Consider the following 13,521-nt stretch of genomic DNA (forward strand, 5'->3'; position numbering starts at 1 on the left):
GGAAGCTATATGACCTGGATCAAAAATAATTGTAGTCAAAAGCTCAACTACTTCAGAAGAGACCATGAAAGAATGAGAAACAGCCCTTCTGTGTCTGGGATGTGGCTGGCTTAGTGTGAGACTTTGTTTTGTATTTGGTCATTAACGAGTGACTTTCCACATGTGAATTCATTAAAAATGTGTAAACAATGGAGTATTGGTCATAAACAAGAATGACTTTGTGCTATTTGCTGGTAAATGGACAGATCTGGAGACTAAGTGAAATAAGCCAGTCCCCAAAAGCCAAAAGGTTGAATGTGGAAGCTAATCCACAATAAAGGGAGCAAGGATTAAAAAGAGAATAGAAGAAATATCAGTGGAGTAGACAAAGGGGAATGAAGGGAAGAGAGGAGGGGTGGAATAAGGAAAGACAGTGGAATGATCTGACATAACTTTCTGGCTTACATATATGAGTATACCACAGTGAATCTCACCATTGTGTACATCTACAAGAAATTAATTTAAAAAATAACTATGGGTAAAATAAATAAAATGTATAAAACTCCATGAAGTCAGTAAACTTTTCCATTCTAAAGACAAGAAACCAAATCTCATAGATGTTGAGATGCTCAAATTTACACAGTTAGAAAAAGATGATGGACCAGGACACTGGGTTTCCCACCTAAAGTCTTACAGAAAGTTTGAAAAATAAAGGAAAAAACTGAAAGTTCCATGAAGACCTACAATTATCTTTTTCTGTATTATCACCCTCCTTCCCTCTGCAGAATATGATCACTGGAATAGCTTGCTTTTTTCACTTCACAATGTATCATATGCATTTATCATGACTACCTATCTTCCTATAGGTCACTTAGTGACTATATGATGTTATGATACATTAATTTATTCATTCAAAATAATACTGTGGGTGAAGTGCCACTGTATGGAACCAAGGACAAATAAGAAAAAGGTAGTTACTTAGGCCAACCAGATTTTCATCTTTTGCTACTACTGGTACATCTAAGATTAAAAGTCTTTTCTTCATAGCATGTGTACCACAGTGGTGGACACTTGAATGAACAGCAACCCTACTCAGTAATAATCCTCCTCTTCCCCTCCACGGACAATGTATTTGAATTGTCTGCTCATTTAATTCTGTATCCCCTTGCCGGTTTACACTTAATAATTCAGTAATAAAATGTATGGATGAATATTTTTATTTTTTATTCCCCCCTGACTTGTGAAAATAGTTATTTTACACAGGATAAATGTCCCCTATAGAGGAACAGTAAAAGCTATTATACAAGCATGGGTAAAATTGACGGATATTTAGGAATAAATTAAAATGGTATAAGTTTCATTTTATTTGGCTCTCAAAGGACCATTTGGTCTTTTGCTTTTCTTAAAATACAACCAAGTTATAACTACATGGCACAAACTAAAAGGGTGATCTATGATCTGCAAGTTGATTAATTTATCTGGAAAGCTGTCAGCTCTCCACTTCAATTTGTATGGTGATGATGAAGTCTAAATCAAATTTTAAATGAATGCAAACATGGCAACTCTTTAGGCCAAATGCTGGAGAAACACCTTCAGAATTCCAAGTGGAAGTCTTTGTGGATCCTGAGAGGCCTGTACATTGATTTTCATTTAGAGAAGTGTCAAGATACATTTCTCCAAGGACCAAGAAAAGGGGATTATGCAACTTAATGAGACAATGCCATAATAAACCTGAGATGATAGCTCTCTGAGTCTCAGGCAGTCCCCAGCAAATGTTCTCATTGTTTTGGATCCTTTACTCGTGAGTCTGGAGTTGGAAATCTTGTTAGAAGACATCTAGCCCAGTCATTACCCACATCCCATTTCCACTAATGAAGCAGGGATGGGATGGACACAGAAGCTTCCAGTACCAGAACTGCACCAGGACATGTCGCTATTCCTCCCCTCACTCCTGGAGTGTTTGACCCAAGCCCTTTAGGTCCAGGTTCTGAGCAGAGCCCTCTATGCCTTGCACGGTGCCCCTGGGACTTACCTGCAGATGCCCGGGGGCGGCACTGCCCAGTCATGGGGCTGTACTCCTGGTTCTCGTCAGCACACACACACAGGAAGGACCCCTCCACGTTTTCACAGAAGGCTTCGCCACACACGCCACTGAGCAGCTCACATTCGTTCACATCTGGGAAAGGGAGCAAAGAGCAAGTGAGACACGTGCATCAGTCCTGACAGCTCTTCATTCTGCCAGCAGTGCCGAGGCCAGTAGTGCCTTCTGGAAACAAGGTGCTCTCCAGGGAGCTAGCAAACCCCGTCCGCTCTTTTAGGGAATGGGCTCCTACAGGCAGAGTTCATGCAGCTGTCTGTATGAAAGGACTGGGAACATGCACAATAATGGTTTACATTCCAATTCAAGTTTAAGGGACACCCTGGAATTGCACTGGACACAACAGCATGTGCCCGTTGGTCACCTAGTTTTGTCTTCCCTGCCTTTCCAACTTACCAAAGTCATAAATGGTCCAACGCTCTACTCTCAGTTTTTAAATTCAGAAAAAATCAGAAGCACAGGTACTTCAGCAGTCATAGAAATTTTAAATTCATTTAAAAACATTAAAAACCTACTTAAATGTCTGAAAATAGTTTTCCAGCAGCCCAAAGGTCCATAAATTAACATTAGAATTTGGGTTGTAAGAGCTATAAATATTTATCAGGGTGCATTAATCATCCATTTGAACCCAATTGATCTAATAACTAATCACTGACTTCACTATACCTTTTCAAATTCTGTTGATGTCCACAGTGTAATTTCTATTTTGCCAAATGTTTTTTCTTCTGTGATTAAATACATGTAATTAAAATATAATCAACTCATCTCATTGATTAGCATGATTTCTTAAAGGTTGTACAATATACCCTAAAGAAAGGTTATTCGCATATCATCACTGATGACCATGATTTATTAAACATTGTTCATTACACCCTAAAGAAAAGTTAATCATTTCATAGTACATTTTACCTTTGCTTCTCCAAAAAGTTTTATTAATGACTGTCTTGTTCAACAAAGTACCTCACTTGACATCTGAAATGCTCAAGGGTCTTATGCATTAAACAAGTATAAACATCAGATTCATGAGCATACTCTGAAATGGTTTATACAGTGTTAAAAATGTGAGCAATTTTCCAAACCATTCAGGGAAAAAAAATCTTATTTCTCCTGCTACATCCAGTTTATTGGACAAAAGGTTTATGGGTTTTGACTTATTTAGATGATTAACCTCAGCTTCCCATTTCACTTTGTTTGTAAACAAATATAAACCCATTGAGCTGTATTTCATTTACAAAAAAGATATTATAACAAAGTATAAAGCAGAATTGGAATATTTAATCAATATAGACAGTTATTATTTAGACCAGAAAAATTGACTTGAGGAATTTGCCAGTTCACATTTATCAATTTTAGGTAAATGTCATATGAAACTTTCTACTTTCCAACTCTTATTATTTACATGGCTATTGAGATCTCTCCCACCAGACATGTTCATTTAATCAAGAAATACTTCCCAGTTACTTTTATGGGCCAGGCCCTCACGACCCACATGTGGGAGAGCAATGTTGAGTCAGGCAGGCCCAACTCCTACCCTCAGGGAAATCAGTAAGAAAATCTCACAGGCTTCATTAGCAGCAGGATTGAAAAGTACAGAGTTCTGTGAACTATGGAACAGTGGTTCTTTCATGCAAGAGTGGTTTGGAGAAGCAACACTGGAGCCCAGATCTGAAGGATGAGTAGGTGATAATGAGTGGGGTGGGTGTGCAGGCTCCAAGCAGAGGGAATAGCACAGCCAAAGACTGGCCTCACGCCTGTCTCATCTCTGCAATGCTGCACAACATCCAGTGTGGTGAAGAGCATATAATAGGTGCTCGGTTTGTGTGTGTGTGTGTGTGTGTGTGTGTGTGTGTGTGTGTGTGTCTACGGATATAGATAGATATGGATGGCTAGGTCTGGTGGGGGGCTGCTGGGGATTGAACTCAGGGCCTCATACATGGTAGGCAAGTACTCTACCACTGAGCTGCATCCCCAGTTCTGTTAAGACAAAATGGCATTTGTTGGGTTCACCAAAATGACAACAAAAACTCCCCTCTAAGACTGTGTCTTGTGTGCCATACTAAAATGTCAACAAGGGTTGGTATGCTCATCTGGCTGGTTGGAAATGAATATTAAGCAGGGGTTCAGGGACCATATGGAGTCAACGACCCTACATTTCAACAGTTAATAGTTAAACAAAATTTACCAAGTAGGTCAACCATGGTACCCAGTCCAGGGGAGGGAGACAGAGAGCTCCCAATCACACGGAGGTTGTGGACTTGGAGAAGAGGGCGGCAGGCAGGAGATACAGGACTAAATGATTCCCAGAAAGTGGCAAGTGCTATGACAGAATTTGCTGCAGGTGTTCTGGAAGCAGGAAGAGGGTCAAAGCTCAGCTTGAGAGCAAGGGAAGGAGCAGGGACAGTGTCTGGGAGATGACACCTAACTTCAGTCAAATCATAAACCATGTAGTCACAATATAAGCAAACACCTGGTAGTTTTTATCACTTGGGTTTTGGTGGGAAGAGGAGTTTTGGTGAAGCAGGAGTTGGTACCAGAGATTAGAATAGTCTTGGCTGTATTATTAGATAGCCATGTCTTCCTGTGGCTAATTCTTGAATAATTATATGTGTCCTTGATTAGCTGGTGTTTAAGCTCAAAACTACATGACTACTTTTTAATGCAGTTGGGAATTAACTAATGTGATTGGGAATAACTACATTTCACAATTAATCCCAGAGAGGTAGTTTCTATTCAAGTGGTATCATCAAACCTCTGAGAAGACTTTGTTTTCCTAGTATTATCTGGATGGCAAATGACTTATGTTTTCCTTGCAAATTTTCAAATCCACAAGTTATTGACTTCACCTCAAGTGCCATTTGCCCTGTAGTAAACAGAGCTCTTTTTCTCTATTAAGAAGAATAAGGAAGCCTTGTTAATCTATGAAGTTTCAGATTTTATTACCTTTCTTCTCTTTCTCATGAAATTGCTCTAATTGCAAGCATGTTTCATAATGACATTGACTTGCAGAAATCAGTTGATCAGAAAATGAAACACAAAATCTCTTCTCTAGGAGCATGTGTTGGATGATATTCTAGGGACATCTCATGACATTCAAGATTCTTTCCAGCACCATCAAACCCAGAACAGAATGAAGAATAGAGTTGCACAATCTAGAGCATCAGTTTACTGGTGTCATTCCTGGAAACCGAAGCTCTTTCCAACTCTCTTCCTTAAATGCACTGCCTGAGGAGCTGGATTTCCAAGATGGACAACTTTATACCATGCCGCAGACTATTTTCTGGGCCACGGGGACTACAGAGTGCTGCATGTTCAGCTAAGGGTTTAAACACATGTCCTTTAAAAACATATTTCAATTTAAAGTTGTCCTTCTGTAATTATCAATGCTCCTAACCATTTCAGAAGCCATAGGACACATTATTTGCACAATCTCAAATTATATGATAAAAGCAAATTCTGCCCAAGTTTGCTGTTTAAAATTTCTTCTTGTTGATAACTTTGATTTCTTTTTGAATGGGACACATGAAACATGTTGGGAAAAAAATTCTAAAAACTCACCCACACACCCTTGCCCATCCTGTGGGGCTTGAAAGCCCTGATAACAGAGGCAGCGGAAGGAGCCAGCTGTATTGTCACAAAACCCGTGACTGTCACAAACAGTGTTGTTTACACATTCATCAATATCTGTAAGAAAGACATTTAACATCAGGCACAAAACAAACACAGGCTGACAAACACCAGATATTAATGGATAAACAGAGGCACTCCACACACCTGATTAGTATGAAATGATCATGTTTACACAGAAAGAACTCTGAAAACATTTTACATATTAATAAAATGTTTTGACGATGAAAATGGTTTAATAGGCAAAATGTTGGGGTCTATGAGAAAACATTTGCTTTTCCTCAGGAAATGTTTTCAAATTGAAATGACTGCTGCAAGTGCCGTGGTCAGTATTTCCCAAATGTTTTCAACTCTTAATTTCCAAGGGAATTTATAGCCTACGGGGGAAAAGGTCAAAACTGTTCTGTGTGCAGAGTGGTGGGTAGCAAGAAGCAATGGTTACTCAACCCTGTAGACAGCGTTAACCATGTCTACACCGCATTCCCATGAAGTCAAGAGAGGATCTGGTGAATTCAGCAGAATAGCCAGCCAGTCACAGTTACTCATGAGAAAAGATTTCCTGTGCCCAAGTTACAGCCACTTGAGATCCAAAATATCAGTGCTGTTGAAGTGACCGGCTGGTTTATGAGCTCATTTTGTTCTCTATCAACTTGATGACAGACAATGACCCTGTGCCTTTTTTTTCTTTCTTTTTTTTTTCTGAATAAAGTTTTTTTTTTTTTTTTATTGTAAACAAATGGGATACATGTTGTTTCTCTGTTTGTATGTGGAGTCAAGGCATACCACTTGTGTAATCATAAATTTACATAGGGTAATGTTGATTCATTCTGTTATTTTTTTCCTTCCCCCCCACCCCTCCCACCCCTCTTTTCCCTCTATACAGTCCTTCCTTCCTCCATTCTTGCCCCCCTCCTTAACCCTAACCCTAAACCTAACCCTAACCCTAACACTAACCCCTCCCACCCCCCATTATATGTCATCATCCGCTTATCAGCGAGATCATTCGTCCTTTGGGTTTTTTTCCATTAATAAAAATGCTCTCACAAAAGGGAAATCTCAATTATAAAGTTACAGTCAATGTTTAGATGGGACTCTTCTTGATCCTTAGAGTTACTAATTTTCTTCCTACTTCTTTCCTTCCCTTTGTCCTAGTCTACAATCACATCGTACACATTGCCACATCTCCGCATTTAGTCCCCAAAATACAGGTTTCTAGAGAAACAGTTAAGAAAATGCAAATATATGTGAAGAAGATTTTACTTTTATGTTTAAATAACAAAATCACCTGATAACAAATGATCAAGGAAATGACAAGTTAAATTTCACATGACAGAATTTAATGTTCTTAAAATCAAGCTTCTCTCTTTTAAAAAGTGTTTAAAGTTAAGTTGAAGAAATTTTCTAGAAGAAAATGAAGATAGGCTAATGATTTTTCAGAAGCTGCCTGACTTCCTAATTTTCCAACACTGATGTTACCAACATAAATTCACATTATCACATTTTTGAATTGCAAAATATGAGTAACTACATCAAAGTTTTCTTAAATTTTCTCAATTTGAAGAAAACTGTTCTTTTTGCCTTTCTCCCATCTTGCCTGGTCTCTGGTCCCTAGTTCACCTGTGTGCTCTTCTCCACTACCTTCAACTATTCAACTCTGGGACGTTCCCTTGTCTTCAAAACTGTTGACTTGAAAATTGTTCACTTGATCATCTTTTTATCCACTGTGCTTTTCTGCTCCATCAATGCAAAATGTCTCAAAACAACCAACCACACTCATCACTTTATTTCCCAATGCAGTCATTCCTGTGTATCTATGGGGGGATTGGTTCCAAGATCCAAGGACTTGCAATTCTCTTACATAAAATGGTACAGTATTTGTACAAAACCTATGCCCAACCTGCCATGCACTTTTGCAATCAGGACCTCGAATATGCTAGGCAAGTGTTCTACCCTGGGTTACACCCAAGCCCCTCCCATGTAGACAACCTTGATCATGTCTACACATGATCAATCATCCCTAGATTACTTAGAATACACAATTCAGTATAACTTCTATATAAAGTTGTTATAATCTATTCTTTAGGAAATGATGACAATTTTTAAAAATCTGTACATGTTCAGCGTAGATGCAATTTTTTTTCAAAATTTTTGATCCACAGATGAAGAATTATTGGTTATGAAGGGCTAACTATGTAACTTCTCTGTAATACAGAAGTATTAGTCACCAGATGCATAATATTAATAATATTGGTGTACTCTTACAATTACTGTGAGGATTAAACAAAAGAGGTACAAAGTGCTTAGATGCATACAATGTAGAAGACATCCAATATGTGTCAACTACTATTACCCTTACTGCTCCTCTTCCTCTCCCTCCTCAGTGACCTACACTCTCACTCCATCTCTCTCTATCCCACTGAAACTCCTCTGAGAAAAGATACCCATGACAGGCTCGTTAAACCCAATGATTATTTTCCAGCCCCTCACCCTTGACCTCTAAGTCTGGTGAACACCCAGTTCTTGAACACTTTCTTCCCCACGTTCAATAACAAAATATTAATATTAATATTAATTTTTAGTCACTTTGGCTTGCCACTTCCCTTTCACAGCCTGAGGAGGATGTCTGCCAAGCTCAGGCCCCTGGGATTTGCCACAAGCTCAGTGCTCCCCCCTCTACTCTTCCCAGGCTCTTTCAACTTCAGTGACCACAATCCTTGGGATAAATCCCGAATCTTTACCCTCAGCCAGGATCCTCTCCCAAGTATATTTCTTAGTCTTAATTATTTCTGTTTGATCTTCTCTTGTCATGTTGAACTTTATCAAGCCCGAAGCTGAGTTCACTCTTGTCTTTCTAAAACTCATTTTCTGCCCTTCGTGAGAAATTGCTCCCACTCCCAATTCTTCCCCTCTTGCCCTAACTCACCTCCCTAAAGTAAACTGACAACTCAGTGAAATCATTTTAAGCATCTAAACACAAGACTCTCTCTCACAGCATCTAATACAAAGAAGATACTCAATGAATCTGATCTGGATGACTTTGAATGCAGTCTAAGACTGGGTTTACAACTGGATTATGGTGGTGAGGAGGAACTATATGGTGTAGTCCAACCACTTAGCATAGGTCACTGCTAATTTTAGACTTCCTGAAATGGGCATTTGTCAAAGGGACTATGTTATTTTTTGAACCATAGGATTTAAGGCTGACAACTTCAGTTAGTACTTACATACTGATGATGTCCCAGTCTCTCCCAAGCCTTGACCCCTGTCCTTTAGAATCCTTTATCTAAGACCTATGCACCTGTCCATGATAAATGAACTTACTACGGCTCCCTTCCTCAGCTTGCCTCCACTTCTCCCTGTGTTCCTCTCATTAGTGAATTCAACCAGTCACTCAATCAGAATTCTTGATGTCATCTTTCCCTCCCTCCACCTCCTCATCCCTTCCTATCCTGCCCTCATCTTTGCCAATTGTCTGTGTACTCCTCATTGGCTTTCTGTCTCTAGTCTCACCTCTCCTTTTGATCCATTCTCCACCTAATTGCAGCCAAATGTGCTCTTTCCAAAACATGAACCTGTCTGTACCTTCCCCTTGCTCAGAATGTTCAGGATCTCCACTTGGCTAGAGACCACCCCACCGACCTCCTTAGGAAAGCATCAAGCCTCCTTTGTTGTCTGACTCCTGTGCATGTGTCTGGTCACAGTGTGCAGATAACCTCCTCCCCAATGTGCACACCAGCCCTAGCAGGGTGCTAGAGTTCTTTGGAAACCTAGCATCTCTGATTTCTTACTGACTTGGTGCAGTCTCCATTCCCTGCTCAGCCCTGGCTTTGCTCAGAAACATGCAGTCAGCCCAAGAGACATCTCTTTCCATGGTACTTTCCTTAGCTACTCCATGGGCAGATTTTAGAGTCCCTCCTCTCTGCTCCCAGAGCATTTTGTGCTATTGCTATGTTTATTGGGGCTACTTTTTTTTTGTTTTGTTTTTTGAGGTGGGAAATCTTTGACTAACCCTCACCAGCAATCTATTTCTGGGAGGAGAGAAGAAAAGCAGCCACTAGAAACCAGCTAGCTTTTTGGTCCAGATTTTTTTTAAAGTAAAATATCTTGCTTTCTTTATAATAATTCTACACAATTGCAGCAGATGAAGATTTCTTATAACTGATCATTAGCACAGGAAGTGAGTAATTGACCTGAAGATGAACAAGTCCCAAGCTGGTTATGAATTACTGGGCATCTTGCAGACTCAGACTTACTATAACAGTGATTATATGAGAAAGTTTAGATGAGAAATACTTTGGATTTGAGTGAATAGGAAAAAATAACGTGACATGCTTGCTGGATTCTAGCTCTTCAACAACTAATATTTTATAAAAATGATATAATGTAACTCTCTGAAGTTTCATATTTTCAACAATGAGGTGAGGTAATAGCTTAAGAAGAGGACAACACTTTTTTTCACTTCTCTGATGACCTATATAAAAAAATACATTATTTCATTAGAATTTTCTTTGATGATAGGAGTTCCCTGAAACATTTTTCCACTGTTAGTCTGAACAAATGAAAGCTGTCCTGCTGAAGCTGAACATGGAACATGAAACTAAATTTTGGATCATTCAATGTCATGTTTTCTTTTTGCTTAGTGTTAAGACTAGTAGAGCAATTTTGCTAGGTATCTGCAACAGTCATGAATGAGATTATCATAGTAATACTATCCAACAGATTAGTGACCTGTTAGAGTGATTTCTAGCAATTCTTTCAGTTGTCAATGCAGACAAATTAGGTATACTATCATAGGAATTTCAGATTTCTCATGCAAGTGTTTGTTTTTTATATGTCACCGGAAAGCATAGATGCAAATATTCAAAACTCAATGGAAGTGAAGTCAAGAAAGAATACACTAAGCAAGGACAGTGGACTACTGATGTGAATCCCCAATTACAAATTACCTAAATTTGTAGAAGTAGAACACAGTTTCAGGTAACTGGAATTACCAGTAGTTCATTTTAAAAGTAGCAATGTCTACTCTGCTGACAGAGGATTATTATCTAGACTATATATATAAAGAACTCAAAACACAACACCAAATCCCAAATAATCCAATTAATAAATGGGCAAATGAATAAAACAGATGCAGCTCAAAAAATGAAATACAAATGGCCAACAAATATATGAAAATATGTTCAACTTGATTAGTAATTAGGGAAATGCAAATCCTCTCACACTAGTCAGAATGACAACTATCAAGAATACAGACGATAACAGATGCAGGAAAGGATGCCAACAAAAGGAACACTTTTATGCTATTGGAGAGACTATAAATTAATACACCAACTATGGAAATCAGTATGGTGGTTCCTGAAAATACTAGGCACGGAACCACCATATGATCCAGCTATACCACTCCTTGGTATTTATCCTAAGAATTAAAGTCAGTGTCATACTATAGTGATACATGCATAACAATGTTTACAGCAGCACAATTCACAATAGCCAAACTATGGCACCAGCTTCGGTTCCAGGCGAATGGATAAAGAAAATGCGGCATATCTACATGATGGAGTTTTATTCAGCCATAAGGAAAAATGTAATTAAGTCATTTGCAGGAAAATGGATGGAATTTGAGACTATTACACTAAGAGAAATATGCCAAACTCAGAAGGTCGAGGGTTGTATATTTTCTCTTTAAAGTGGAAATTAGAGAGGAAAAAGGAAAGGTGGAGTATAATCACATGAAAATCAAAGGGAGATCAGTGGAATAGAGGAAAGAGACCAGCAGATAGGAGTGAGGGGGAGGAGGGCTTTTGGCTAAATTATATTATATTGAATCCATGTACGCATATGTAACAATAAATTCCATTATGTATAATTGGACTGCAGGGAAAACAGTAACAATGCTGTCAATGACTCAAAGGTTCATACTTTTGAGGATCTCAAGTGCTGACCTATTTCATAGATTGATTTTGCTACTCCATATGTTTTTTACTTAAATCGCTTTCTGAATAACAGTACACTTTTCAAAACAGACTGATTATTATCAGGTATCCAACATATTAGAACAGAACTCCAACCATGCACCCCCAAATCTTGAGTAACATTAAGGTTGAACACTTGGTAAGGTGAACTATGAAATTAGAAAAAAGTATAAAAAAGAGCATGATTTTTGTAAGGGGCTGAGTCCAGGAAACCTGGTTTACTGGCCAAGAAACTAAAACTGCTGCTCAAAGACCCTGACAAAGGACTTCCTAACAAACATCAATGATTCCACCAACTGTATAATATTTCCTAAAATAGGTTTGGAAAAAAAAATCTATGAGGATCATGAGCAAGATATATTTGTGTCCATTTTGTTAGCAAAGTGGTAACTTTATTAAGGCACGTTCATTAGCATTTTATTTTAATTTTCAGTTTCTCAACATCTATGCTTTGCTGATTTCCTTCTTCCCAGTTTTGACAGATCATGCCTTCTTATTGGGGAAGAGCTCACTCATGAACCCCCCTTCTGCTGCCAGGATACTCTCTGGAGCTGGGGGGTGGGGATGGGACAGTTTTTTCAGTGATGTTCACAAGAAAATTTCCATAGTGACTGTTCAGCTGGGAAGAAATGGCTTCCTGTTGTTAGAACATATTTAGATGAATCACATGGTCCATTTTGACTTAAAAGGAAATTGGGGATTGTCCAGTTCAGCCTCTTTATTTTCAGAGTCAGAAAATTGAGGCCTAAAGAGGGAAAGTGACTCACATCAAGAGTTTGAAGTAGAGCTGGCAGAGGATTGGAGTCTTATCAAGGAACAATCTTCTGAATCAAAGTTGGAGGCTCTAACACGTCCACCAGCTCTTACCATAGTGATTGCTGGAACAGGTCCCTCCTACATGGCGGGTAGAACTGACCACACTGTGAGCCCAACAAGCATATTGGCGTCTGTTCACTAGGAAGAGGGGAGTCAGAACATACTGTCTGCTGCTCACTGACTCATCATTTATGGACTTGAAGTTTAGTCAAGGACCTCCTTTTCTCTGCATCTTTGTCCTTAAACCAAGAAGCATCATCGTACTCGAAATAAAAACACCAAAGAAAATTGACCCCAAAGAAAATGTCCTTCTAAAGACCCTGAGAAGACAGCACAGCAGGTAGCAATGGTGTGCCAGCCTCGGGAAGACCAGGACCACATCCAGCACTGGTGCTCTTCAGTCTCTTTATTAAAAGGAAATGACCCACTGTTTCAGCCAAGAGCTTCCTGACCAACTGCAATTGGTTAAATATTTGATGCCAGAATCTTAGGAAAACAGATACAAAAAAGGGCCTTACATTGGAAAGGATGTAGGGTTCCTGCTTAGGGAAAATGCCGCCCTCAGACTCCTTGCTGAAAGGAAAAGAGGCCAAGAAGGAGAAAATACAGCCCAGCCAAGAAATGGGGCCGAGAGATGCAAAACCAGCTGAAGAGCTGCCCAAAGGAATTTTTAAATGGCATGGCTGCTGGCCCAAAAGAGATTAAGGTCTCTCTCACAGCATAGGAGGGAAGCCAGCATTAAGCAGAAGATGAGCACAAGGCCTAAAAGAAAAACTAAAATAAAATTTAGCCAATAGGAAATTAAAAACTGGATTTGGAGATAGTCCAGACAATACAATAGGATATTGTGGAACCTTTTTAAAAAGGTCCACTGAGGTCTGGCAACATCAAGAAGTCTGGAGAATATGGTTCTTATGTGTTACAGAAAATAACTTAGTTCTGAGAAAGAGGGACCAGTCAGAAAACAGTAGAAAAGATGTCATTGTGCAGGGTCTGACCACCAGGCCATCGCCCGATAGAAAAGTGCAGGAA

The 13,521-nt window shown here is 39.1% G+C and overlaps 1 protein-coding gene across 9 annotated transcripts in view; it reads right to left on the bottom strand.

The window, feature by feature from the left end:
- The window catches only part of LTBP1 (latent transforming growth factor beta binding protein 1), a 492,924-nt gene that overhangs the window by 41,448 nt on the left and 437,955 nt on the right, over positions 1–13,521 (bottom strand). For 6 of the 9 annotated variants that reach the window (XM_079109942.1, XM_079109941.1, XM_079109940.1 and 3 more), the window contains 2 exons: positions 5,633–5,758; positions 2,012–2,155 (listed from right to left, as the gene is read on the bottom strand). In XM_079109942.1, coding sequence (XP_078966068.1) covers positions 2,012–2,155; positions 5,633–5,758 — 270 coding nt within the window. The remainder of the gene's footprint in view (positions 1–2,011; positions 2,156–5,632; positions 5,759–13,521) is intronic. The other 3 variants (XM_079109939.1, XM_079109945.1, XM_079109944.1) reach the window with 1 other exon arrangement.

Source organism: Sciurus vulgaris (assembly GCF_902686455.1).
Source record: "Sciurus vulgaris genome assembly, chromosome: 14".
Lineage (NCBI taxonomy): Eukaryota > Metazoa > Chordata > Mammalia > Rodentia > Sciuridae > Sciurus > Sciurus vulgaris.